This window comes from Carassius auratus, chromosome 38 (genome assembly GCF_003368295.1).
Source record: "Carassius auratus strain Wakin chromosome 38, ASM336829v1, whole genome shotgun sequence".
Lineage (NCBI taxonomy): Eukaryota > Metazoa > Chordata > Actinopteri > Cypriniformes > Cyprinidae > Carassius > Carassius auratus.
Window position 1 is genome coordinate 12,448,063 of NC_039280.1, and position 26,813 is coordinate 12,474,875.

At 38.3% G+C, this 26,813-nt stretch overlaps 1 protein-coding gene across 1 annotated transcript in view; it reads right to left on the minus strand.

Moving 5' to 3' along the window:
• Positions 1-25,923, minus strand: part of LOC113057116 (leucine-rich PPR motif-containing protein, mitochondrial-like) — a 47,725-nt gene extending 21,802 nt beyond the window's left edge. The window contains exons 1-23 of the mRNA XM_026224220.1: positions 25,708-25,923; positions 23,172-23,395; positions 22,956-23,078; positions 22,752-22,873; positions 22,400-22,458; positions 22,201-22,287; positions 21,994-22,120; positions 21,653-21,797; positions 21,195-21,352; positions 20,694-20,799; positions 20,226-20,333; positions 16,654-16,772; positions 16,478-16,571; positions 15,782-15,851; positions 13,383-13,410; positions 13,236-13,293; positions 11,617-11,723; positions 10,814-10,891; positions 10,433-10,495; positions 10,229-10,342; positions 9,756-9,886; positions 8,886-8,971; positions 2,679-2,886 (exon numbers count right to left, since the gene is read on the minus strand). Coding sequence (XP_026080005.1) covers positions 2,679-2,886; positions 8,886-8,971; positions 9,756-9,886; positions 10,229-10,342; positions 10,433-10,495; positions 10,814-10,891; positions 11,617-11,723; positions 13,236-13,293; positions 13,383-13,410; positions 15,782-15,851; positions 16,478-16,571; positions 16,654-16,772; positions 20,226-20,333; positions 20,694-20,799; positions 21,195-21,352; positions 21,653-21,797; positions 21,994-22,120; positions 22,201-22,287; positions 22,400-22,458; positions 22,752-22,873; positions 22,956-23,078; positions 23,172-23,395; positions 25,708-25,883 — 2,591 coding nt within the window. The 5' untranslated portion in view covers positions 25,884-25,923. The remainder of the gene's footprint in view (positions 1-2,678; positions 2,887-8,885; positions 8,972-9,755; positions 9,887-10,228; positions 10,343-10,432; positions 10,496-10,813; positions 10,892-11,616; positions 11,724-13,235; positions 13,294-13,382; positions 13,411-15,781; positions 15,852-16,477; positions 16,572-16,653; positions 16,773-20,225; positions 20,334-20,693; positions 20,800-21,194; positions 21,353-21,652; positions 21,798-21,993; positions 22,121-22,200; positions 22,288-22,399; positions 22,459-22,751; positions 22,874-22,955; positions 23,079-23,171; positions 23,396-25,707) is intronic.
• Between the last annotated feature and the right edge of the window lie 890 nt (positions 25,924-26,813).

Consider the following 26,813-nt stretch of genomic DNA (forward strand, 5'->3'; position numbering starts at 1 on the left):
AGTGTTCATTAAGTCATTACAGTTGACATGCTGACGAGACACTGACACACACCGCTTTGTCCTCTTTAGCGCAGCCCAGACCAAAGAGGAGACAGAGACGAGAGGAGAGAGAGAGAGAGAGAGAGATGAGGGCAGAATGGAGAGAATGCTGGATAAAATAAAAAAAATCTGTCGATAGCAAGGGTGCCAAACACATTTTAGGTGGAAGGCCGGATTGGACAAAGCATCACTTCATGCGGGTTGATTTTTTTATCTATCGATGGTATGTGTATGTATAACAAATGTGCATCACAAGTTCTGATTCAACTTCATGCTGCTTTGGTTAAAACCAAAGGAATTTAGTAGTAATATCATTTACCAAAATCTAAATACAGTTACTGACAAAAAAAAAAAAAAACATACAACAACAGAGTATTTATATTACATCACCTAAAAATTTATATCTAAAAAATACATTATTTTGATTAAAATTTAGCTTCCCAGTCAAACTAAATTAATATTACTGTATATCTAATGTTTATCTGCCAAGAGTTATACAGTAAATATAATGAATACAATCAGGTAATGTTAATGTTAAAAGTAAAAGCTCACACTAAAACAATAAAAAAATCACACTATAAATCTGAAATAAAAGATCAGAAAACAACTTAAAAATAAATAAAATTTGAAATGTTGCCTTGCCTAACTGAACTAAAGTTTAAGTAAACTAAAATTAAAACGGATTTAACATATTAAACTTGAACATAAATATTTTAAACAATCAAATCAATAAAAAAGAAAAGTTATTGACAGAAGCACAAACAATTATTAAAACTAAAATGAAAAGGCAATTTACAAATAATTAAGAATAAATAAAATGCGTGTTAACTGTATATTTTAGCTAATTTCACTTTCACCAAACTGACATCCATTCTGTAGAATTCAATCACTTCATGCTTCACAAGCATGAATAAATGTGAATTTTTGCATAATCCTTTCTGTCTTTGAACAATATTTTAGTCCTTATATACTGTAAAGATACTCGGACTATCTTTTATTTAAATATGACTACAGTATATTATAGACAAATCAGACAGGTAGTACAGAGTTGCTAGCGGAGGCTGTATCCATGCAGCCTGGCTGCTGTTAGCTCTGAGACGGCTCTCTCCCACTGGAATGTGTGGCTGCCAGTCACTGCGTGAGTGTGTGTGTGTGTGTGTGTGCGCGTGTGATGTTAACGTTCACAGTTTATCAGAGTCTCTGCTGAGAGTCACTCTGATCTCTCCGTATCTGCTCCTTAATGAACCTGAGCTAAATTGGAAACCTTATCGCACACAAGGCAGCAATTAAAGCGTGCATGTGCCAGTGTGGTTGTGGCACTCGTGTGACAGAAAAACAAACAGTCTCGGTGGGGCACCTCGAACGCCTGTATGCGTATGTGTGTGTTGACTCTAGCGCTATCAGTGAAGGTGTATTGCCAACCTCAATATCCCACAGCAGGGAGGGGGAAAGGCACTTACGCAGTGCACCGCATGGCCCAGGCAAATCCAGTAATTAGCACAGGGTGCATAATTAACATGCAAATTAGTTGATCTGCTTAAAAGCTGCTCTTACAAATAGACCTGAACGGATGGGGGGCTGGAAAGAGGGGCCAAACTTGTGGAAGTTAATTCCTTTTCCCACCATGCTGCATTTTGCTACAAGGTAATGACAGATTATATGAAATGAACAGTGAAACGACAAGCTTAGGGAGGAGTGGAGCTCTGCCCTTTACAATCGGACATTGTTATTAATGTTTGTTTTCAGATTATATTCATGTTGTTTCCAAACTTGTTTGGGGTCAACCAATTCTTTTTTTGGCTGATATCCTTTTTTAATGCTAGTCAAGGTTTCTTGCACCAAAATTGTGTAATTAGGTTCTGTTATGACACATCTCAATGCATGTGACAATGTTTATGTATTTGGTCTTGGCAGAATAGATCTAAATTGCTGCTGCTGTTGTAGAGTATTGCTGCCAATACATACAATAGTTTATTTCCTTTAGAAGGCAAAACACCTTCACCTACTGTTGGCTTGATTGCACAGATACTATTTAAACTGAACTGAGCCAGATAATGACATCACTGAATACAATGATGATCTGCCTTTAACTGAAAATTGCATTATTGACACACTATTTTCCTATTAAATACTGTAAAGTGCTTTGATACAATCTGTATTGTTAAAAGCACTACATAAATAAATGTGACTTGACATACACTAATACGGTGCTGTGAGTATGCTGCTGCTGCACAAATAGAATACAAAATATCCCGTAGCAGATCCATACAGGTGGAGCTGGGGAGGTGGAGGACTTCAGTAGATTCAAAATCTGCATATAAATTTAACCTTCCCAAGTCCGTTTTGAGCTGAAGGAATGGTTTGAATGTTTTCTAAATTTGTGTTATTACGACACGAGTTATGTTAAATAAATTATAGTCTTGTCACATTAATGTTTTTTTCTATACTAAAACATTACAAACTGGGGATTTTTATTTCCTTAAACACTATTTTAAGTTGCCCTTGAGTGCTCCGAGTAGTTGCCTTTTAATTATGCATAACTAAATTTTATTACTATTATTTTTATTTATTATGTAGGTGCTACACACAGACAAGAACAGCGCAAAGTCTGGCAAGTTACCAAAGTTTTACCAACTCACCTCTCCAGATAGCAAGAGATGAGGGGTGAGCAGAGATTATTGGATGGTTTGGCCAGGCCCAAAGTGAAGATCGTCTCTTGGAGGCGTCGAATCGTGTTGGCATCTCCTTTCATCGCAGCCGTGTTCATCGTGAGAGTGAGCAAGCTGATTGTGCTGTCCCTTAACTGCACATCTTTCTCCTTCATCTCCTTCAGCATGTCTATCGCCTCTGTATGACATCACCAGAGATTGAGAAAAAGAGAGAAAGATAGATTAGACAAAATATCAGTGATGGCCTATCAGTGGTCATATATTTTGACCAGTTATCCAACAATGACGTGACATTCAGCCAAGTATGGTGACCCATACTCAGAATTCGTGCTCTGCATTTGACCCATCCAAAGTGGGCAGCCATTTATGCTGCGGCGCCCGGGGAGCAGTTTGGGGTTCGGAGCCTTGCTCAAAGGCAAGAGACTCGAACCCACAACCCTAGGGTTAGGAGTCAAACTCTCTAACCACTTGACTCCAATGACTCACTACTTCAAATCAAGTCAACTCGATTATGTCGATTTTGTTATTTTTTTAATTCAACAAGTTTTAGTGGGTTGCCAATTACAATATAATTACATTTTACTAATTAATGAATCCTTTACATGCAACTAGTTAAATGGTACACAACACGTGTGTATAGTGGTTACTTGGTACTCAGGGCGCAGTTTCATAAATCACAAGTGCAAACAAAGGTTTAACCGTCTCATTGACTGTTCCACAGACTTGTGGAGATTTAGTGTATATCTGTGTGCTTAGCCGTCCCCCGATGGGCCGGCGCCAGACGAGAGTGCGCGAGAGCGAGTGAGAGAGGGGAAGAGGTGATAAAAGCCCCCTTAGATAATTTCATGTGGGGAAAACAAACCGCTATTAAAACAACATTTTACACCCAGCGGGGATGCAAATGCTGCCGTATAATGCCAATTCGCCGCTAATTACTACTTGCATTTCTAAACGAGACTACAATTATGGAGGCCCCCACAATAGTAGGCTTTTTTTTTTTTCACGGTTCCTTGCGAAAGCATGCCGGGAAATTATAGGTGTGCGGCGAGTGCCCGGCGTGAACTCGGCAGGCTCTGGTCGTGGATACGCTGCAGCTTCGCTACTGTAATGGAGGCTTTTTACTGGGCGATGCTCCCATCTGGCAGAGGGGAGAGGGTCCACCTCCACAGCTGCTCTGTCACCAAGCCAGATAATTAAGATGTGTTTACGCGCTGTTTAGAGGCTAGCTAATGGGCTGATACCGATAGGGCCTGTTTGCACTGGCGATACTAATCATCTAGAACCGAGAGAGAGCGACAGAGAATGAGGATACCATCATCACAGCTGTGTGCATGTGGGAGTCAGCTCTGGCCACAGGCAGTCAGGCAAACTCCCAAATTCCCATGACTCACAGCAGTACTGCGGTTCATAGTACTTAACGTAGATAACATGCTAGTTTTCATGCCATTAGCATATTGCAAAATGTACCATTTCTTGAGCACTTGCCATTGGTTGATAAACAGTCCCACCCAAAAACTGAATGGTTGAGCAATTGTTGCGGTGTCAGTAAACTTAACACAACAGTATTTATTCTTTCCCTGGAAAGCATGAATTATATTAGCTTAATTTGAACACAAATGCCACTAAAATATCACTGAAGTGAAAAGCAGTTAATAAAATCAATAAAACAAGTAATAATATAATTAATATAAAGCATGTGAACTAACCCTTTAATATGCGGAACATATTTTAAAAGAAAAAAAAATATTTAAAACATCACTTTTGAAGTTGAAATATAAAATTTCCATCCTACTAGCGTCACCAAACAGCTGCAATTATATTGACTAATTCATGCAAAGTTCTTAAACACTTTCCACTGCAATATATTTTTTTTTAAATTAATTAATACTTTTATTCAGTAAGGATGCATTAAATTGATTAAAAGTGACAGTAAAGACACATAATATTACAAAATATTTATATTTCAATAATAAATGCTGTTTTCCTACATGAAACTCAAGACTTCCTATTAATCTTTACACAACATTAAGCAGCACAACTGTTTTCAACACCACTAATAATAAGAAATGTTTCTTAAGCACCAAATCTTCATATTAAAATGATTTCTAAAGGATCGTGTGACACTGAAGACTGGAGTACTGACCGCTGAGACTTCAATTTTGCATTACAGGAATAACTTCTTTTAGAAACATCTATTTTAAGTGGTAATTTTATTGTATTTTTGAACTATTAAATGCAGCCTTGGCAACAAATCGTACGAACCCACAGAGACTGCACAGATGGAAATCAATCTACAAATGCCCACTTACAGTTGCATCAAACTGTGAATTTCAGCAGAAAAAAAAATCCCTCACTTTTCCCAACAAGTATTCCTACAGTGTTTTGACAATAACTAGGACCTCAAGTATGGAGAGTAACGGTATGCATATGGAAATATACAATGCACGCCGACCTACATTAACACAGTTCAGTTCAGTCTCCACACACACGTGCACATACACTCAAACAGAGACAGCCAGCTTGTTTTAGCCCACAAATTCCAATCTGTCACTTCATCACCCTGCAATTTTTCTCCTGTTGTTATGCAAATCCAGTGCAGAGCTCCATACTGTCAGGAAAAGTGATGAGCCAAAAGGAACAGTGAAGCGGGGAACAGGAGGTTCAGCAGGGTCATGCTGAGTTTTTAAGAGGCTGCTTTTGTATGATAAAGCTCTGTTCACTTATCTACTCACTCACGCTGTTATTCGGGCACAGATCTCATCCTTTACTTCTTTTTTTAATTTTTGAGGATTGTTTTATCAAGATCCCAGCAGTCAGCCCATTTAAATAAAGGCTTGTCATTTAAGAAGCGCTCTTGTCTAAAAAGTGCCACATGTTATGTGTTAACAGCTGGATATGAATTGAAGCAATGGAGGTTAAGTGGATCGCCGAAGGGCGTCGTGACAGCGATACCCACGAGGGGATTAGAACTAACAACCTCTTGATTCTTGGGCCGTCGCTCTAAGCACTCAACCATGTACTTTTCTAACAGCCCAGGGCTTTGCAAGCATTGTGTACAGAGCACACTGATATAGTACAACATTTCAGCCATATAAAAGGAGGTTATGTCATGTGCTAAAGCTGGATGAAAGTCAGAAAGGGACACATTTGCTTTAAAGTACTTTTAAGTATTCTACTCAAGTACTCAAGCCAAAAAAAAATAAAAATTAATTGAATTTTTTCTATAAAGAAATCAACCCTTACATTCAAAAGAAAATTTCCTAGACAGAACTACCATAAACATGTATGAGTTAGGGCTGCAAAATTAATCAAATTGTGATAAGGCAGAAGCTGCGATTGTCATGCATATCTTTAATACAATACAAAACCATACGTTTTTATAAGAAATATTTCAAACATAATACACTTTTCTCTCAGTTCTCGTTTTGGCGGATGATGCAACCCGTATGCGCAGCAAGTGTGCCACTGAGATATGCTAGTCTCGCAAGTTTTAGCATAGGAAAACCAGTCTCATCTTGATTTATTTTGAAATCCTCCTACATTTTTCTTTGCAAATCCTCGGTTTGTACTTCTTGTTCATGAATGTCATTTTTGTTATGTTCTTTCTCCGTGTTCGTCAATAATCACGCAATGCCAACATGCTACGTCATGCACCGGCACGGCTACCCCGTATGACAGAAACCGGAAGCGAGAGAAAATGTTTATTAAGATTTAAAATATCAATATTTTGCTTACAAAAACGCATGGATTCATTCACTACAGGATGGCTTTATTCACCCCTCGAAAACGTGTGGGACACGTTTTATTGTGGACTGTTCAACTGCAACTTCCGCTGACTGCAATGATAGAGCTTGGAATAGCCAGGACAATTTTTTATATAACTCAGACTGGATTTCATCTTAAAGAAGAAAGTCACATACACCTAGAATGCACTGAGGGTGAGTAAAACACAAGCTAATTTTAATTTTAGGGTGAACTAGACCATTAAATGACTTAAAATCCATATTTAATAGCAAAAATACAATATTAATTGGTTCACATAAATTATCAAAATATGGTTTTATTAAACAAATGGTTCAATTACATAATGTAATTAAACAAAATCATAACTTATGTACTTTATGCATTATATCTAATGGTTTGATGGATTTTTTTTTTTTACACTTCACAGTGCAATCTAAACCTTGTTGGCTAAACATTTAATTCAAATGTCTTGAGCAGGGGGACCTTGCAGGTACTGCAGGATTTCAATCGTGTTAGTGTATTACCAATGTTTTGTTTGGTGACTGTGGTCCCAACTGCCTTAAGATCCTTAACAAGCTCCCCCCGTATAGTTGGGGGGGCTGATCCCTCACCTTTCTCATGATCAAATCAAATTCATCTGTGATCATCCTTACCCCATAAGGCAAGATCTTGCACGGAGCTCCAGACCGAGGCTGATTGATGGTCGTTTTGGGTTCCTTCCATTTCTGAAATATCGCAATGATAACAATTGTCTCCTCCTCACCAAGCTTTTTGCTGATTGTCTTGTAGCCCATTCAAGCCTTGTGTAGATCTACAATCTTGTCTCTGACATCCTTTGACAGCTCTTTGGGTCTTGCCCATGGTTTTGAGAGAGGTTGAAATGGAAGATACAGATTGTGTGGACAGGTGTCTTATACACCTAACAAGCTGATGTTAGGATGTATGTGCATGACATATTCTAGTTTCACGCATTTGTTTACAGGAGCAAAGAAAGCAAAGTTTAAACTAACCCCTTAAGGTTTCATAGCTCAATGTGTCACAATGGCCACAAAGTGTATAAACTTCTGCACAATACTAGGACTTCCTGATGAGTGTGTCCTGAGCTTATGGATGAGTGAGCAAGACAAACTTCTGAGTCCCAAATTAAGCCCCTCAGACCACTCACTGGTCATACAGAGCACAGTTCACACATCGCTGGACCACAAACAGCAACTAAGCTGAACTTCAGCCATATGAGAAAGCTCTGTGACGGCAATTCTTCTCTTCTGACAGAACCACTAATCACACCCAATCAGCTGCTGGTGGGAAATGGGCCCGAAAGGACAGCTAGCAGCGAAGCATCCCGGCCCACTGTCTGATATCACACACACACACACGGAGGTAAACAAATATCACACAGCCCATTAGTCCTCTAGCTCATTCCACGGCCTTCAACCAGCCCGTGAACCGGCAACGGCGTTTTATGAAGTCTGTATCAAATGCAAGGAAACAAGAGAAAAAAAAACATAGGAGGAAAGAACAAGAGGCGTGGAAAGGGATTCATACAAAAACAAGGCCATTAAAAGCCAGGCCAGCCAGTGCGCTAAGGTGCCACGAGTCATGATCTTCAAGCAGATCAGGTTGTGGCGGAGATGCGGGCAGGCTGGGGCGCTGAGGTGTGTTAAAGTGAATGACAAGCTCCAAGCGCACACCGGCGGACTAATGGCCACCGGCTCGCTCTGATGGACACACATATACATACACACACACTTCCCTCATCACACACTTTCGCCTGAATTCACATGCAAATGTGCGTGTGTGTGTGAAATATTCAAGCACTTTCCCTGCCATGATATGCCATTAGTATCAGGACGGATTTCGGTAATTCTGTTAAAGTGCAGCCGGTCCTGTAATTTTCCCTCGCTTGGTGACAGGATGAGTCCGAGCGAGAGGGAGGGGGCAGCTAAAGAATGACACGCATCGTGAAAAGAGAGACGGAGCGTGTATTTTCACCATCACTGTGTGCACAAAGCAAAGAGGAAACACTTTTATTGTAATTGCGTCTTACATGAGCATGGAGAAATCCACCGTGGAATTCAGATAATGGCTGATTAATGTCCCCATGAGGATAGACAGGTGTCTCGGACCTCACTTCTGCACGTAGATGCACTCTCACGGCCGCAAACGCTGAACGCCGCATTTAAGAAACTAATTAAGCAAGTAGCAAGCTTTTGCTAGTGCCGTGATAAGTAATGCAAAATGCTCATTGGTACCTTGATGTCCTAGGTGTTTTAAAAAGTAAGGCAAGGCACACCTAATGTGACAGCCCAGAATTTTTTGTGACAAACTAAACTAAATTATTTCATTAATCCGGGATGATGAAAATAAGAGGGCGTCTGTAAATATTTCAACAGGGCCTGACGCTTTCACACGGGCACAGACGCGACTACTAACCTTCCAGCTTGCCATGTTTGGATAGCACTCGGACCAAGGCCACATATTTCTGAGCATCCAGCGCTGCCTCAGAGTCCTTGCGTGCCCTGAAATGCCATAGAAGAGTAAACACAGGTTGACAAATGATTTTTAAAGTCACATTCTTTGTGCTGTGGATGTTTCAAATTCAAAGGGATACTTCACGTGAGACTTAAACTGTCATTATTTGCTCACCCTCTTTGTTTTTTTGACGCAATTAATGAAATATATATATTTTTTTTTTACAATTATAGAAGCCACTTTAAATTAAATTAATAATAAACACCAAAAAAGTGGTTGAAATGACTCATATAGGACTGTGATTGTCTGACTAAAAGCAAAAAATTTAAAATTATTATTCACTGATCATTTTAACATTCACTCTAATTTGTATGTTAATGAGCATGCATGAGAGAAATATAGATGCGAAAGAATCATTCAATGAAGCCAGATATGAATGACTTGGTTGATTTAGTTCTCAAAACTGGTCTAAATCATCTGTTTAGAACAATATGAACTCACTGGTTGAAGTCGGCATGAAACAGAAATCAATACAATCTTTATTTTTTTATATTGCACACATCATCAGAGAAGATATGAACTTGGTCGCATGGACTACTTCTATGCTGCTTTTGCATCCTTTATGAAGCTTGAATGCTCCATCTCTGTTCATTGTAATGAAGCAACCAGAATGCTCTTCAAAAATACCCTTGTGCTTTATGGAAAGGTGTTACAATTGTGGAATGATATGACTAATGATATTTTAATTACTCTGTGAACGGTTCATTTAACTGTTCACAAAGCAAAACAAGAATGTTTGTATGACGGTGATAATGTGTACGACTAACTTACAATTCCATCTTTAGCTTGAGGGCTTCCTCAGCATTGTCATGGCGGCAGCACAAGTTGATGAGCATGGCATATGTGGCAGGAGTCATATCAGTTTCATACTGAGTTTTTAGCTCAAGAGCTCGCTCCAGTTTCTAATGAAAAATATAAAGTTACAGAAAAAATGAACTGCAAACATGTATACACAAATACTGGCGAATGGTTTTGAATGGTAATAGTGACAGACCAATGTCCACCATATTTTATCATGTGGAACCAAGCAATTTTCTGTGAATGTGCAGGACTTCATAAGCCACTAGCAGAAGAAGTCTTGCACATTCACGTTAACAATGTCCAAATCCACACATGCATTCAAAATAAGGTGCATAGTAGCTTCAATCAAATCAGCTGACCACTAAAAATGTCTCTAAAAACAGAAATCAGTGTCCATAACACTAAATATACTGATGGCTATTTATGAGAACAATAGAACTCACCTCCTCAGAACACAGGACAGTGATGACTTTTTTGAGGGTGGAGCTGGCAGGCTTGCCCTCAGCCTTCAGCTCTGCCAGGGTCTTCTCCAGGAATGAAAGTTTTCCCTCCAATCCCTAACAAAAACATGAGTTTATCTGACTGACACAGCTCAGCTCATCGATTGAGCACTTTTGGTTACAGAATATATACATACAAATACTTACTCTAAGCAGTGTTGCATCAGTCTCCAACCCATTGTCCTTTTTATCCACAAGAGCAAGAACATCCTGAAAGAAAAAAAAAAAAGACCTGCTCTATTAAATGTACCATTACAGATCTCAAAATCTTTCTTCAAAAACAGATTTGTAACGTTTTTGAAGAAAATATTTAGTGGCTTTGCCATGCAAGAATCTCTGTGATGCCAGGGTGTTGCTATGCAATTATTTAATTAGTTAATGCTAATTAATGCACAATGTGTTTTCTACCTCTAATGTTGAATTTTAGTATAATTCTTTGCTGAAAGCTATGGAAATGGTGTCAGATTAAAATCTACAAGTATAAAACACTATACTTTGTCTTTGCAAGCAACACTATTTATAAAATACCTTGACCAGTTCTGGAACTTGGTAGGACTCCAGAATGTTCCTGATTCCTCTGAAGATGTTGAGCGAGATGCTGATATTCTGAAAGAAGATAAATCATTAACATCGAGTAACCTCTGATCTAACAAAGTAACAAATGATCTTTAGCTAGCTTCAAGTGCTTCTGTACGCATGTTATTCTATTCACTAATGTATTTGGTAGGGGTGTTCCGATCACGATCGGCCGATCGTTATGCGCATCTTGTCAGTAAAGCCGGTTCTCTAATCAGCTGTTAATTCCATCAGGTGCGTTATTTCACATAGAGCAGCTGTTACTACACAGAGCCGTTGTTAATAGAGAAGATGCGCAAATCCACTTCATTTTCAGCGTTTTTTGGCGCATCTTCTCAGTTAACAACGGCTCTGTGTAGTAACAGCTGCTCTATGTGAAATCACGCACCTGATGGAATTAACCGCTGATTAGAGAACCGGCTTTACTGACGAGATGCGCATTAACGATCGGCCGATCATGATCGGAGCACCCCTAGTATTTGGAATAATGTTACATTTTATAGCAAACAATCAAAACTGTAAACGCAGAATTAAACTTTTCTTGTTCTTTGTGTTAAATAGCTTTTATAACTTAAGTTTTCACTTTTAATGCATACGTGCTGAGGCAACTCATTGATCCCACATTGTGAAAGACAGTGTACATACTGTATGTTTTTATCTGATCATAAGGCATTGTGCTGGGGTCCTAGACGGATTCGCTTTAACAGGCCTACCAAGTGGTTCACGACACTATGCTCGAGTGTTTGCCTACGTACCATGTTCTTAAGCAGGCCGAAGTACTCCCTAATCTGCTCTTCTTTAGAGTGCACCTCGGTCTCGTTCATGGAATCAATCAGGTTGTAAAGGAAGTAGGCCACATTTTCTGTAAAAAGGAGAGAAGAACCAATTTGTCACTTTCTGTAAATATACTAATAGAGTCATATAAATACACAAAGGGAGCTTCTGTAGGACCAGTACAACAAAAATACTGCAATCCAGCAAATAAGCTCTTAAACAGTGTGTGTGTTATGCTGACACAAGCAGTTTTCTGCAGACTTGACTGAAGTCTGTTTTAACAAGTGGCTGGCAGCTGACAGCCTCACGCACACATTTGCATTGTGCACGGTGATGGGATGAGACAGAGAGAGCATCTCCATCGCTCCCACCTGCTCGGACACCAGCGCAGAGGACAGCTCCAGTGCAGCGAGACGATAAACACTCGTGGAAGCTCTGTTAACTCAGCACAGAGTCAGCAAGCAGACAGCACACACATAAACATGCACACGGCTACTATTCAGACTGCATCAGACACACACACTTAATGCAAAGTACGGCTGTCAGGATACACTCCATCACTACCAGTGGGCCAACAGAGCTCAGTGCACACACACACACATGATACTGTCAGTAAAACCAGCTCCGAAGACATATCGGCATTGAAATTTACTAGTGCAATAAAAATCAACCAGCACAAGAGCTGATATTATTCTGGCTATCAGCTAAGATTGTCATGGACATTATGTAAATAAAACGAGAATAAAAAAAGTTATAAAGCAGCATAAAAAAATCGTTTAGTATGGCATGCTGCAGTTTATTAAAACCTATTTTTAACAAAATATTTATGGCATTAACTGAAAGACTGAAATATCGCACTTTGAATGAATTTGTCATTGTGCAGGAGCATTTAAAGGGATAGTTCACCCAAAAATGAAATTTGATGATTATCTGCTTACCCCCAGGGCATCCAAGATGTAGGTGACTTTATTTCTTCAGCAGAACACAAGATTTTAACTCAAACCGTTGCAGTGTGTCAGTCATATAAGTGAATGGGAATCAAGGCTTTGAGATTCAAATAAAATATACACAAACAAAACCAAATTAAACCCTGCGACTCGTGATGATACATTGATGTGTAAATACACAAAACGTTGGGTCTGTGCAAGAAACTGAACAGCATTTACATCATTTTTTTTTACCTCTGATTCACCACAACGTCACATTGAGTCTTCTTCTTCTTGCTTTAAAGCAGATTGCAGACTTATAAGTGCATTACTGTCACCTATATCTCAAATGTGTACGTTTTATTGTTTTACTCTCAAAGCAATGATTCCCATCCACTTACATTATACTGTAAGACAGACAGACTGCAACCATTTGAGTTAAAAATCTTTGTTTGTTTTCTACTGAAGAAACAAAGTCCCCTACATCTTGGATGCCCTGGAGGTAAGCAGATAAAATTTACATTTCGGGGTGAACTATACCTTTAAATCAACTAAAAAGTTAAAAAGAAAAAGAAAATTCTCCCTTTTCTAACGATTTTCATTTTAAATAAATTTTAAATACAGAAATATGAACAAGCAAATAGAGAATGTTAAGTGCTAAACAAACAACTTACCTGAAGTTTCAGGGTCAGCACTATTGAACCGAGGGTCTTTATAGAGAAGCTCTGTAATCTGTAACAGCAGATGAAAGGGTCGCTTTAACAAAAGTTATTTTCATTTGTTTTTTTACAATCTTTCTTAAAATCATTTGGTTTCAATACCTTTGCCATAAGCTCCACGTTGTTAAACCTGTAGGGGGCAGTAGAGGATCAGAGATGATACAGACAGACAAAAACATTTCTAGTGCAACTTTCAAACATAACAAGTACATAATATGCGTGACATATAACAAGCTCCTCACACTTTTCTGACCAATGGATCCTTGTGATTTATTTCCATGATTTTTCCAGTCACCCATGATAAAACTTTTTTTTTTCTTTTTTTTATAATTACATAGACACTGCAATCAAAAATTGAATGAAAAACTTGCTTTGAATGAGAAAATAATATATGTAATAATATATTTAAAACATGTTATGATGCATACCAAGCCTGCATATGAATGCTTTGAAACCATCTAAATAAATGTGAACTGAAATGAACTGAAAGCTGAGTTTTCAGCATCATCACTCCAGTCTCCATTGTTACATGATCCTTTAGAAATCATTCTAATATGCTAATTTGGTGAATAAGCAACATTTCTTATTATCATCAATGTTAAAAACAGTACTGCTGCAAATTCCAAAACTGGAATACATTTTCTACAGGATTCTCTGATATTTCGGTATAGAAAGTTCAAATGAACAATATTTATTTGAAATAAAAATATTTTGTAACATTATAATATTCTTTACCGTCACTTTTGATCAATTTAATACATCCTTGCTAAATAAAAAAAAAATATATATATATATATATTTTTTTTTTTTTTTTTTTACTCGCTGACCTAAAACTTTAGTGTGCATTATTATATATTGTATGATTATATGTTTTAAGTAATAATAATATAGCCATCATATAATATCATTAATATATTTATAATATATCTTTAAAAAACGAGCTTTCAAGAGCCTCAGTGGTCACATATATACACAAATGCACATTTACATACAGTCCGACAACACGCTGAGATGCAATCAAGATGCAGTAGTGGTAGGGAGTGTTGACGGCAGACAACAGGGATTCAACATTGTTTAATGATTAAATTATCTCCTGACCTTCATTATTACAAGAGCAAGTCGCTAAGGAGACAGGGCCCTGACAACACCCTCTACCCTTTTGACAACCCCAATTACAAACCTGACATCCATCGCTGCCGGCAACCTCCGTGCTCAGCTTTCACATCTAAATGCTTTGCTAAATACAGAGGACAGCAGCATCTGCTGCCCTACGGCCTCTGCGCTCAAATCAGAGTTAAAAACAGAACTGGTCCTCAACTATTGTGCATGATGGGATCGATTTTAGATGTAAGCTGAGTGAGTGCACTAAGTGATACCATAAGAAAATAATGTGATAAATGAAATACCATGACAGGTTTATGAGTATGTTTGAGGAATGAGGCGATCATCGGGGGGGTAAAAAAAACACTGACAGCCATGCTCATGGATAAAATGCCCATGTGAGTCTTTGCATCTCACCATCAGCGGCAGTCTGGAAAGTTAGTAATCTTTCAGCATCTGATAGAGGGGCATCAGAAGCAAAGCAACAAAGAGGACAAACTCTATTTGCATTCCTCCAGTGTTGTAAACTGGGCTAGAGATAACTGCGTCCATATGCATGAGGTGACGGGTGAGTGGCTGTCTAGCCAAAAGGCTAGCCAATTCTACTAGCTAACACACACACAGGGCTCTATAATACACCCAGCATAATGCGACACAAGGTGTAGCGCAAGTGTGTTTGCTAGGTTGCGCACCAGCACCACGTCGTTTAATTAGCAAATCCATTTGCCCATGGGCGTGCTGGTCTAAAAATGAGGTGTGTTCAGGCGCATTGCTATTTTAAGGAGCTGAAAATAAGACTGCGCTATAGACCAACTCAAGCCTGGTCTAAAATCTGGCACAATGTTTTTCTTTGTCATTTAAAATGCGTGTAAGTAAAGGCGGGTCCAAAATGCTTGTACACACTGCTTATTAAACAAAGGGACACACAGCAGCACACAAACATGACAAATGTTGAATCCCTATATATATATATATATATAAATGCCTACCTACGCAGCTTAATGGATAGTCATCGCATGTATCAGAATTAGGCTATCTATTTGCTTGCACATGAGCAGCTCGGTTTCATTTCGGAGACGCGTTCTGTCTTTGCGCCGTGTGAATAGCAAATCCGTCATGGCACAAGCACAACTGGCTCTTAAAGGGAATGGAAGATGAGACTCTGATTGGTTTATTGCAAGTTACGCCCAAAAAACACCCATTACTCATTAAGAGAATAGGGACAACCCGTTTAGACCATGCGCCTGGGTGCGCCAACTGTTTTTTCCGTCGTTAAAATAGCAAAAGTGGATTTGGACACACAGTGCGCACCTGCGCTTTACACTTTGCGTTTAGATCGTTAAAATAGGGCCCACACATACACACACAAACAAACAAACAAAGTTTGTTTCGTTACTTACCCTCTGAATCCAGAGATCAGACTGGCTCTGAAAGCACTGAGGTCAATGTTTGGAAGAGCAGGTGAAGACACTGCAAGAGCGTGAATGTGATGAATGTCACGACAACAGAAACATCTCAAACATATAACACTTTAACAAACAGTTAACATTGTGACTAAAACTCATTTTCTTAGTGAGCTGTATGTTGACTTATTATGGATTTAGACCTTCAGGCAAACTTTTGGGGTTAAAAAAAATTAAATGTAATTCCAATACTAAAACTCCTTTTGAATTTAAATGAAACCAATAGGAATTAAGTCAAAAAAAGAACAGTAGGGGGCACAACAGTGAAGGGGAAAAGTACCATCCATAATTCAACACCATCTGTCCCCATTCACCTTGGTCAGACAGGGAGCTTCACTCCATTGCTTAATTTTGCATATGTGTGTGTTTATACACACACACACACAATATATGTTTAGAATTTTTTCACTCTTTAATAACTTAAATGGGCATGTAGCTGCTTGATAGAGTGGATGTTTGAGTGGCTATGTATGTGAAGTCCTGATGGACGGCAATTAGCCTCCAAGTGATGAGTACTATCATACAGAGAAGGTACATCTAAAAAAATCTCTCCACAGAGTACGTGATATACAGACAGGTAGAGAGTGGTTGAAAAAGGAAAAGAGGTACATTTTCATGAAAGCTAATGCTTACTCAGAGAGAACAGCTCTGCAAGGTTTCCACGTGACCCTTCTGTTCGTAATTCTGCCGCAGTCAAAATATTGCTGTCCACGTCAATACATGCCTCCTGCAATTATCAACTCAAGTTAGAGAGTATTTCAAACCGGTCACATGAACCAACAAGCCACGGACATATCCAGCACAATAACCTTAAGAGAAGTGCGGGCACTGTCCACTGATGGGAAAGATGGTAGGATATAGATACTAAAAGTATCAACGTCTGATGTGACGCCCAGTTCTTGCATGCCTCTCAGAGCTTGCAGAGTACCTGACAGGAAACAAAAAGTGATTTATTCAAACATGTGTACCTTAAAATGTAATTCATGACATACAAAAGTTGCGTCTGCACCAAAGCTGGAAGTCTATGGAGCAAAATAGGGCTCTCAAGTTCTTATGAAGCCTTAAACGGCAAATAGCACACTCTATGGTCTTAATACAGGCGACAAGCAAAGCACAAAAAAAAGAGGAAACCTGTTTTTTACCTGTAAAGCTTCTCTTTCGCTCTTGAATTTATGCAATTAATGTGGGTCATATATCATAGGTTTGAAAATATAGATTCAACATTTTTTTATAAAAATGAAAAAAAAAAAAAAAAAAAAAAAAAAATCACACCTGTTCATTTAGTCCAAGCAATGACTCGGCATCACACATTTGAACCATGATTTCTAGTTTTAAATTTTTTTTTTAAAATAAAATAAAAATAAAAAAGATTTTTTCTATTATGTGGGAAAGAAATACTAAGACTAATTCAATACCTCTTCTGTGATTTTTTTTTTTAAAACCAGCAACATGACTTAAAGCCCAAGGCTGTTTACAATTCACTGAACCAGGTCTTCAGTTGAAAGCATTAATAAACAAATGAAATAAAATACTCGGATAATTCGAATGATCACATCAGTCTTCCAGTGGCATGGCCTGGAGGATTCAGGCCTGTGCCCGGCTCTCCAGCAGGGCCCTTCACTCCTGCCTAAAGCACCACATGCATATGGAACAGTCTCTAGACCTACTCGGGCAAACGTTTGTGTGTGTGGGGACATGTGAACTAGAGATTTGTGTTCTGTTTACTCTTCACCTTGGTCCTAAGCACTCTGTATCGCAATGCTCAGGGGACACCTACACACCTGAATAAAAGATAAGAGCTGCTTTTAGCTGCCATTAAAACCTGCATCTAGCACCAGGAGCGGCCGGCAACCGGTGTGTGAGAGCATTAGCCAGGTAAAGCACCTGGAGGCTCCATCCATCCATCCCATCTCTCCATTTCATTCTCATCTGTGCATCTTTCTCCATTCATCCTTTCTTGCAACTCAGTAGCTCTTTGCTTTCAAGCAAACGTAAACAGTCATCCAGACACTCTCTTCTCAATGGAGCCTGAGGGCCATCTGTCTATTCATTCTTTCATTTTTATGAGAGAAGCACACCTGTTTTGCTGTTAAATAATCCATTGATCCATTTGTCAGCCATAAAAGTGGGCCCAGACAGCGCTGGCTGATAGTTAGCGTGTGAATGGGGATAGAAAATGGATATCCAGTCACATCACCCGCCGATTCAAGACTTCTCTCAATTCAGAAAGTGTGCGAGAGGGCTTTTATGGAACAAATCTGGTTCAATGAATTCTCGGGCGACCTCCAAGTTTCTGTTTGCAACATCACTGGGTTTGATGATTGACCTTTAAGTGCGGGAAGTAACCAAGACTGCGGTCTATCTTACTAGAGAAGCACTAAAAGGGAGAGGTCAGAGTTCAAACTGTCAACAAGCTCAATTTTTAAGTGAAATGGATTTTAAAATTTTAAAAAGCCAAAAGTATATCTTGTAGTCTGCTTGGGTCAGTTATGCGGTTATAGCATATATACTTTTTTTTTTTTTTAAGTGCTATTACTACACATTATCTGACAACAGAATGTGTAAGAACAAGACGAATCCAGATTTAGTCTCCCTGTTTTATGTAATCCAGAACGAGTTCAAGAAAGCTCCAGAAAAAAGATGATATGAAGAAATAGAGAGGAACTAAATGGCAAGATCACTTCCCACCTCTAGTCCTCGAGATGATTCCCATCATTAAAGTTGATGGAAGGCCTAAAGTGGCTCTCTGCAGTTACTGTGATTTACAAGAACCCCGCATCCAGTGATTGTGGATGTTAAAACGTGGATTTTCAAAATGTGACTAGTGCAAAGAGTGTTCAAGATGCAGATGTAAAAGCCTGTTGTGTGCTATGTGAGGAACTAAGGCATTCTTCTCGCACCATGTCACAAGCAATGAGCTGCACTGCTTCTTGAGTCTGACAAGCACCGCTCGCTCGCGGCTGCTGAGACAAAGCTAGCATATGCTTTTTCAAACTCGCCTGCCCAAATCCACACCTCATCAAAATGCAAACTTTTCCCCCTCTCCGCACTCGTGAACGGGTGGACGGAAAACCGGTGGGTGGAAAGGGGGATGGGTGTCTGCCCGCTGGTGACACCTGTGGACTGAATGTGACATGGCGCTAAATATTTCATGGCCGTGCACAGCGGCGCACGTAATTGAATGTGAATTCCCTCAGAGCGCTCGCATTTACATGAGACCCAGTCACTACAAATTCTGTCATGTAACCTTCACGTAGTGCAGACTTCAACACGGAGCAAAAAAATAAATAAAAACCTGTAGAGGAACAGAAAGGTGAGAGTGATCCTGCATGTTTCATGAAGGCTATTGGTTAAAAATGAAATGTTTTTATACTAGCTGTTGCCATTTCAGCAGGATTTATCTGGACATGCTCTTTTGTCAGAACATTATTTGTAAGTCTGGAACAGAGAAATTGAAAGAAATAATATTCACCATTTATGTGCCAATAAGAGTGTCAAATTTTTCTAAAGTAAATAAATAGACTACTCTAATGGTGTGTTCAAACCAAACACGAAGCGAATATGCCCACTAGGGCTGTCACTTTTTATTCGATATTCCGTTATATACGTAATCGAACTATAAATAAAATATCAGGTTTTTAAAATGCTATGTGTAGCGCATTTTTTACAGTCTTAGACCGTTTGTTTTTTATTTTATTCTTTGCCATCTTATCCAGCAGAGGGACGTATTGTAGCGTAGGCCCTTGACCAAATCAAGCGAATAAGAGCTAGTAGCCAGTAGTTACTTCTCCACCACGGGGAACATTGTAAATAAAACGTTTTTTTTTTTTTTTTTTCATTTAGCCTAATGTTGTGAGATATGCATAGTAGCACTTCACATAAGTTAATATTTGAAAACTTTGCATGATAGTCGATATCCATTTGAATTAGATTTTTCTCAAAAGTGACAGTCGTAATGCCCATCGTGTCCCTCGCTGTAGTCTAATCGTGGGATGTTTTTTTTTTTTTTTCTCACATCGGGTGAATTTTCCACTCGAGTTGAAATATTTGAACTTGCGCGAAAGAATATCTCACATTCATGGCAAAGTGTTGCAGATTTTGCGTTGCCTGGTGCAAATTCACTTCTATTGGTGGCTTTGCATTGACTTTGTGTGTAATCTACTCAGGCGAATAATTAAAAGTGCATTTGGTGTGAATACACTATAACGTTTCACAATCCAATTCAATCCAGATGGATAACTCCAAATCCTGGAAAATTCTTCCTTTTTGAATATCAATAGGAAATACATTATATTATGGAAGTAGATGTGGCCTCAATGTGCACAATAAAGACGGTACAGATCATTGTGTTTAAGAAGAAGGCTGGAAGCTCAGGACTCACCGGGAATGTTCTTGTCTTTCTGGTAATGAGTGAACAGGGGCCAGAAGTAGTGAGGTCTGAGAGGCAAGCCCTCCTCCTTCATGCTTCTCATGAGCTCAACAGCCATACCTTAAAATGATGAAGCACATTTCACTAATCGAGCTGTGAGATTATCAGATACACTAAAAATAAAGAGAAAGAACAGGGCCCAGACAGTTTAACACAGGATCATTTTAATCCTGTTAAAATAATCCTCCTGTGTATTAATATTTAAAAACTTCAAACACCTTGTTATCTTTCTTCTTAGGTTAATATCTTTGAATTATGCATTTATATTGTAACAGCATCAGTGGCTATTTTCACGACAATAACAAAACATTCTAAAAACTAAAATGGAAAAATAAACTTGAATTAAAAGCCTGGGGTTTGAAAAGACTATAACTAACGATTAAGATTTGTTTTTCAACTTTAAATCATCATTGCCCTCACCGGTATTTTTAGCTTCCAGGGCGCACTGAAGGGTGAACTGCAGCGGCGATGAGTGCAGACCTGAATCTTTTAGATCTTTGCAAAACCCAACTATGTTTCCCACAGGCTGTAAGGCATAAACATACAAATGAACACAGCATTAATCATATTAAGCAGTCTCAGAACAACTTAAAGGAATAGTTCACCCCCAAATTTTTATTTGGTCATCATTTACAAACCTGTCTAAGTTTCTTTCTCGTATTGAACATAAAAGAAAATATTTTGAAGAACGCTGGTAATCAAACAGTTAATGATGGTCCCCATTGACTTCCATTGTATTTTGTAGTTACTATGGAAGTCAATGGGTCCCAAAAACTGTTTCAATAAAGAAACTCATACTGGTTTGGACCGACATAAGGGTAAGTAAATGACAAAATGTTTCTTTTTGTGGTGAACTATTCCTATAAATTACATGTACACTTAATATGCACTTGTAAAAATGTTTAGGTTGGTTCTCATCACCTTTTCCATATTGACACAGTGGCGAAGAAAGAAGTTTCCCAAGTCTGGGGAATCACTGGTCTGTGACTCTACCAGCAGACCGGTGAAGCTTTTTAGCACAGAAAACGCAGTCTCTTCATGTCCGTGGGTAATCAGACTCAAGCAGAGGTTCATAGCATCTGAGGAAATAGAAACAAATGGACGGGTCAGTATCAAAATAAAAATCTCTCATCAATTATTGAGAACTTTCCCAAAACCCCATAACAACCTCTCACTGCATCAATATTTTATACATCCCATTTCTCTAATTGGCTTGGGTTCATATTTAAAACACTTAAATAGAATACCGCTTTGAATACATATGGGACCATTATGGCTCAGTGTGGACCTCTATGGTAAGCGCTTAGGGCAAAATTCCAAGCGAATGGTTTCATATCCCTTCCCCTTCCATGACATGACACTGCAGTCAGCAGACACACCTGGCACATATCCTCTCTCGTGACGCATGCGCTCCACAATCTCAGGCACATACTGCTGATGGCTGGCCTTAGTCAGACTGAAAACCACCTGCATCAAATCTCTGTCCATCAGAAGGATATCCGCATTCTCCACCGTCTCTAGAGTCTAGAGGAGACAAAATATGATATATAACTATCATTATTACCTAAAAACAAATAAACAAGAAAATCAATTCATGCATTTTGACTTTTGGTAATGCTACGGCTCTTAAAAATACAAATAATGACATTTATACACATAAATGAAACATTATACACCGCATTCTCTTGATGAGTCCATTTCATCACCCATAATAACAGACCTGTTTAATCTTTGCAATATCTCCTTTCTCTGCATACACGTTGAGGAGAGACAGGTACGTGTCTGGGCCCGGCTCAATCCCTGCACCTTTCATGACCGATAGGATGCCTTCCGCGCTGTCCATGTCCCTGTACAAACACAAGTCAGTCAACACAAAGGCACCAAACAGAGAGAAGCACCAAATCAACAGCACTGTGCACTCACTCACCCTGCGCGGGCATGACCTGTCACCAGCGAGTTGAACACAGCTTCTGTGATGGGCAGGTCTTTGCTCTTCATAAAGCCCAGGATTGTACTGCAAGAAGTCGTGAAATAAACACTGTTACTTCAATTTTGTATTACATAGAATTTTACAGAATTCACACAAGGGTAAACCAATTGGAAGAAAATCAAAAATCCCAACTCACCTTGCACCTTCAATGTCGCCAACTTCACAATAGGCTGCAATGAGTCTCTGATAGGTCACCTAGCCAGTCACAATATAATATAAATGTCAAGAAACGTGGTTTCCAATCAAATTTCCTAGCTATCATCAGTGATAAGACAATATATCTATATAGCATCGTTTTTGTTGCAGCTTGTGCCAATCTTACAGTCTAAAGCCGTATCAATAGATATTTGTAGTGAATGTTGCATTTCGGCATTTTTTTTCTGTCATTGAAGCTGTGATGTAGCAACATATAAATAAACAAACACATATATACTGTATTTACATATATTTATATAGTTTACTCCACCTTTTATTACAATTCCACTCACCCTGTTCGGCTGAACATTAGCAGATTCCATTTTAGCAAGGAAGTCGGTTGGAGAGAATCTGAACTCATTCTGCAGGTACGTCTTAAGCAGGGCGTTGTAATGGCTTACATCATAGGTGGCACCTGTAGTGAACAGCAATATGAGAGTTTAAAACACAGATTCAGAAGTACAACGAGGAACATGTTCAATTGTCTCAGCACATACCCAGTTCTTGAAGCTTGTCCCAGATCCGTTGTGACAGCTCTACGCGCTCGGTCAAGGGAACCTCAGGAAGCAGAGAGCCACAGCTTCTCAGCAACAACAGGGCTTGATTTCCACTTGGATATCCTATTAAAAGTGATTTCAGAAATGAGATGACATGCATGAGATCTATTTATGGAAGGGGATGCAAGAAAGATCTTTAAACAAACAGACAAGTACCTGTTCTGCAAATATCATGGAAGATACGCAGCAGCAGTGTTTTGGTGACCCTGCCTGTCCTTCGGACAGAGCTGTCTAGTTTGGCCAAAGCCCAGTCAAACTGTTGAGCCTGCTTGGAACGGACCGCCACATTGGACTCATCCCTCACCAGCCCCCTCTGCTCCGGGACAACACCATACTGACGACAGCTCACACAGGACAGGGTCGATCTGTACGAGGACAAACTGCAAAAACAAAAGTGTATACAATCAAGCCACATGCATGTTGCTATAAGAAATTAAGGTGGTCACAACAAAACCAATTACAAAGTTAAACTTAGGGCTGTCCAAAAAAATCGAATGCGATCTCATGCGCATCTCATCAGTAAAGACGCTCCTGTAATTAGAAGTATATCTCCAGCACGTGCGTTCAGATCAGGGTTGCCAGATTTTCACAACAAATCCTGCCCAGTTGCTTTTTAAAATAGTCCAAAACTAGAACAATCGCCCAATTACGGAACAATTATTATTAGAACAATTACGGCTCGGTGTAGTAAATGCCAACCGGTGTTGCCAAGTCTGTGGTTGTTTTTCATGTCCGCGGGTCAAAGCGACCCCAATACAAATAACGTGATATTTAGCCCCTTAAATGCACATTTTACCAAGGCAACCCTGCTAAAAAAAACCGTATATTTTAACCCCGGGAAGCATTTTTTTTTTTTCGGGGAACCTTCTGGATGCGCGATTGTTCTAGTTTTGGACTAGTTTTGAGAAGCAACTGGGCAGGATTTGTTGTGAAAACCTGGCAACCCTGATCTGAACACACGTGCTGGAGATATACTTCTAATTACAGGAGCGTACTGAGGAGATGTGCATGAAAATTGCATTCGATTTTTTGCACAGCCCTAATTAAACTGATAAAATCAAAGATTAAATCGTGCCCGCGTTTCATGCATAAGTATGGGTTATTGCATATATATTGTTGGTCACACTTTAGGGACCAGCTCTCACTATTAAATTCAACTTTTGCCTCAAACACGGAATTGTTTGCTTATTAATACGAAGTAGGACTAAGGGATCTAAAATACGGTCATGCATAATAAGGTATTAATATATGCTTTATAAGTACCAAATAACAGCCAATATGCTAGTAATTTGCATGCTAATAACCAACTAGTTAATAGTGAGAACTGGTCCTTAAAATAAAATGTTAGTTTCATCTAAGATAATATGATAATTGTTTTAATAATGTGCGAGATGGCATTAACAAGCGTGTCTCTCACAGCCAAACAAAAACACACCCTGAGAGGTTCCTCTAGCACATTATTAAAGCAATTATGATATTATCTTTACCATTTAGCATGCAGTTAAAATGCCCCCCCACCCCAAAAAAATTGCTAAACAAGCCTCCGAAGAACTATTAAGCATCATATCGAAAGACGCTTCTTAAAGACTGTCACTTGCTTTGTTTAAACAAATAACTTGAATGAATGATTCAATTACTTTGTTGTCATTTTAAAAAAGTTAAATTTTTTCTATATTCAACATTTTATTTTTAAACAATCTCAATCACATAGTATTATTTTACAAAACTGTAATTACAGTGTAAATACATTTATGTTACCTCTGAGCTGCATTAAATAGTCTATTTAAATGGGCATTTAAAAGCCACTTCAAATACAGGTTCTGTGTTTCATTTGATTTGTAACAGACAGTCCTACAGTGTTTTCTTACAGTAAAATATATTGATTAAATATAATAATTTGAAATTAAGCAAAAAAAAAAAACAAAGAAAAAAAAAGTAAATAGTAAAAATGCCTCTGGTTATTAATTTACGAGGGGCAAGTATCACCACTTAATGAAAAAGCACATTTCTGTACCTGTTGTGAACTAACCACCACATAGAATATGAAGAATATGAGGAAAACATCAAGTTACCAACAAGCAAGAAACAGACTAAACGTTGGCCAATATGATGTGCAGTATTTTGAGATGGCTCAAAACGACCTTGGCATGTTGACCTTTGACTTTTGGCACATGTTAGCATACAGCTTACTGAAAGACTAGTATTAGCCTCAAACAACTATACACAACAAAACACTATATTGTATTATATGCCCATTTATTTTCATCATAGGGTTTTTCAATTTTAAATGGTTTAATTAATTGATTAATGATCATGTATTTTTATTAAGGCTTTAATACTACTTCTGTTTAAAAAAAATCAGAGTAAAAAAATAATTTGACTGAAAACTGTTATAAGCATTACAAAGAAGCTGAAAGAAAAGGTGTAAAGGTTACATTCCGATATTCTGCAGTGATGTTCATGGGTCACACATAACTGCAGGTTATGAGCTAATACAAGAAAGCCACGTCTCTTATATAACGCCATAATATGATTTAGATTTAGGCCTGTTCGTTCAAATTTGGTTAAATAACCTACATACAGCACATGATCAACGTGTTACATCCGCACAGTATTGTTATAGGCGCGATCACCTTTCAATGACAACTGCATGATCTACACACGCATGGCACAGAGTCATGCTGCGTTATACCTGTTAACAATTAAGCGTCCCGGGACTCTCTGGACACATAACCCTACACGAGTAGCCCCGACCGCTCCGCTGTAGAGACGACCAGCTGCCGGTGCATGTCTGCTGTTTCCAAAGACCTGAAGCAATGCAGCCGGTGAACATTTAAGGAGTCGGGCTGATCTTAAGAGCGCAGCCATGTTTAGCCTGCAGAGAGAGGAAAGGCGAAGGACATCCGCACCACGTGACAGGCCAAAGAGCAATGGACGAGACCAATGTATTCATGGGGGGGATTCACACTCCTCAAGTCAATGATTGTTCAAATGATTGTTCAATTTGTTCCGTTAGTTTATTAAGTTACAGAATTTACGCAAAAATATACAGCGGTAGGCTATAATCAAAGTATTAAAAATTGGTATTATGTCCCTAAAAAACAAATAAATAAATACAATAGAGATGTGCTTGAAAATATCTGAACTAAAAATATCATAAGTTTACCTTCTAGTAAAAAAATCAAAATAATAATAATTTGTAAAAAGTATAATACGTTTTGTGTATGCGCAATAATAAGCAAAATGGAAAAATTACCATGTAGAAACGTTATGCATAACATATAATTATTTTTTTTTTTAGTTTAAGTTCAGCAGTTTTGTTATGTGATTTTGTCATTTGCATTTGTTTATATATATATATATATATATATATATATATATGTATATATATATATATATATATATATATATATATATTTAAATATATTTCTATATCGCTCTATATATTCTTTTATTACAGTTTTAGTAATTGTATTACCTCATTGCAAAATTTTTATTTTAACTTATAACTTCCAGTTTTATTTTTTATGTTTCAGTTTTTCATCTAGTATTTTTTTATTATTTGATTTTATTTCAGCTCAAATACTGAAGATGATTTTCATCAGTTTTAGTTTAAAAAAACAAACCTGCTTAAACAATGTAGACGTAAACATGAAAATAATTTCCGATCTGTGACTTTTTACAAACTAACATGTCATATAAAAACACTATAGTCATCTTTACCTAATTTGACTTCCTTCCTAAAATCCTTATTGTATTGCCCTCATGAGAAATAAAAATTAATTTCAAGGACAGAAA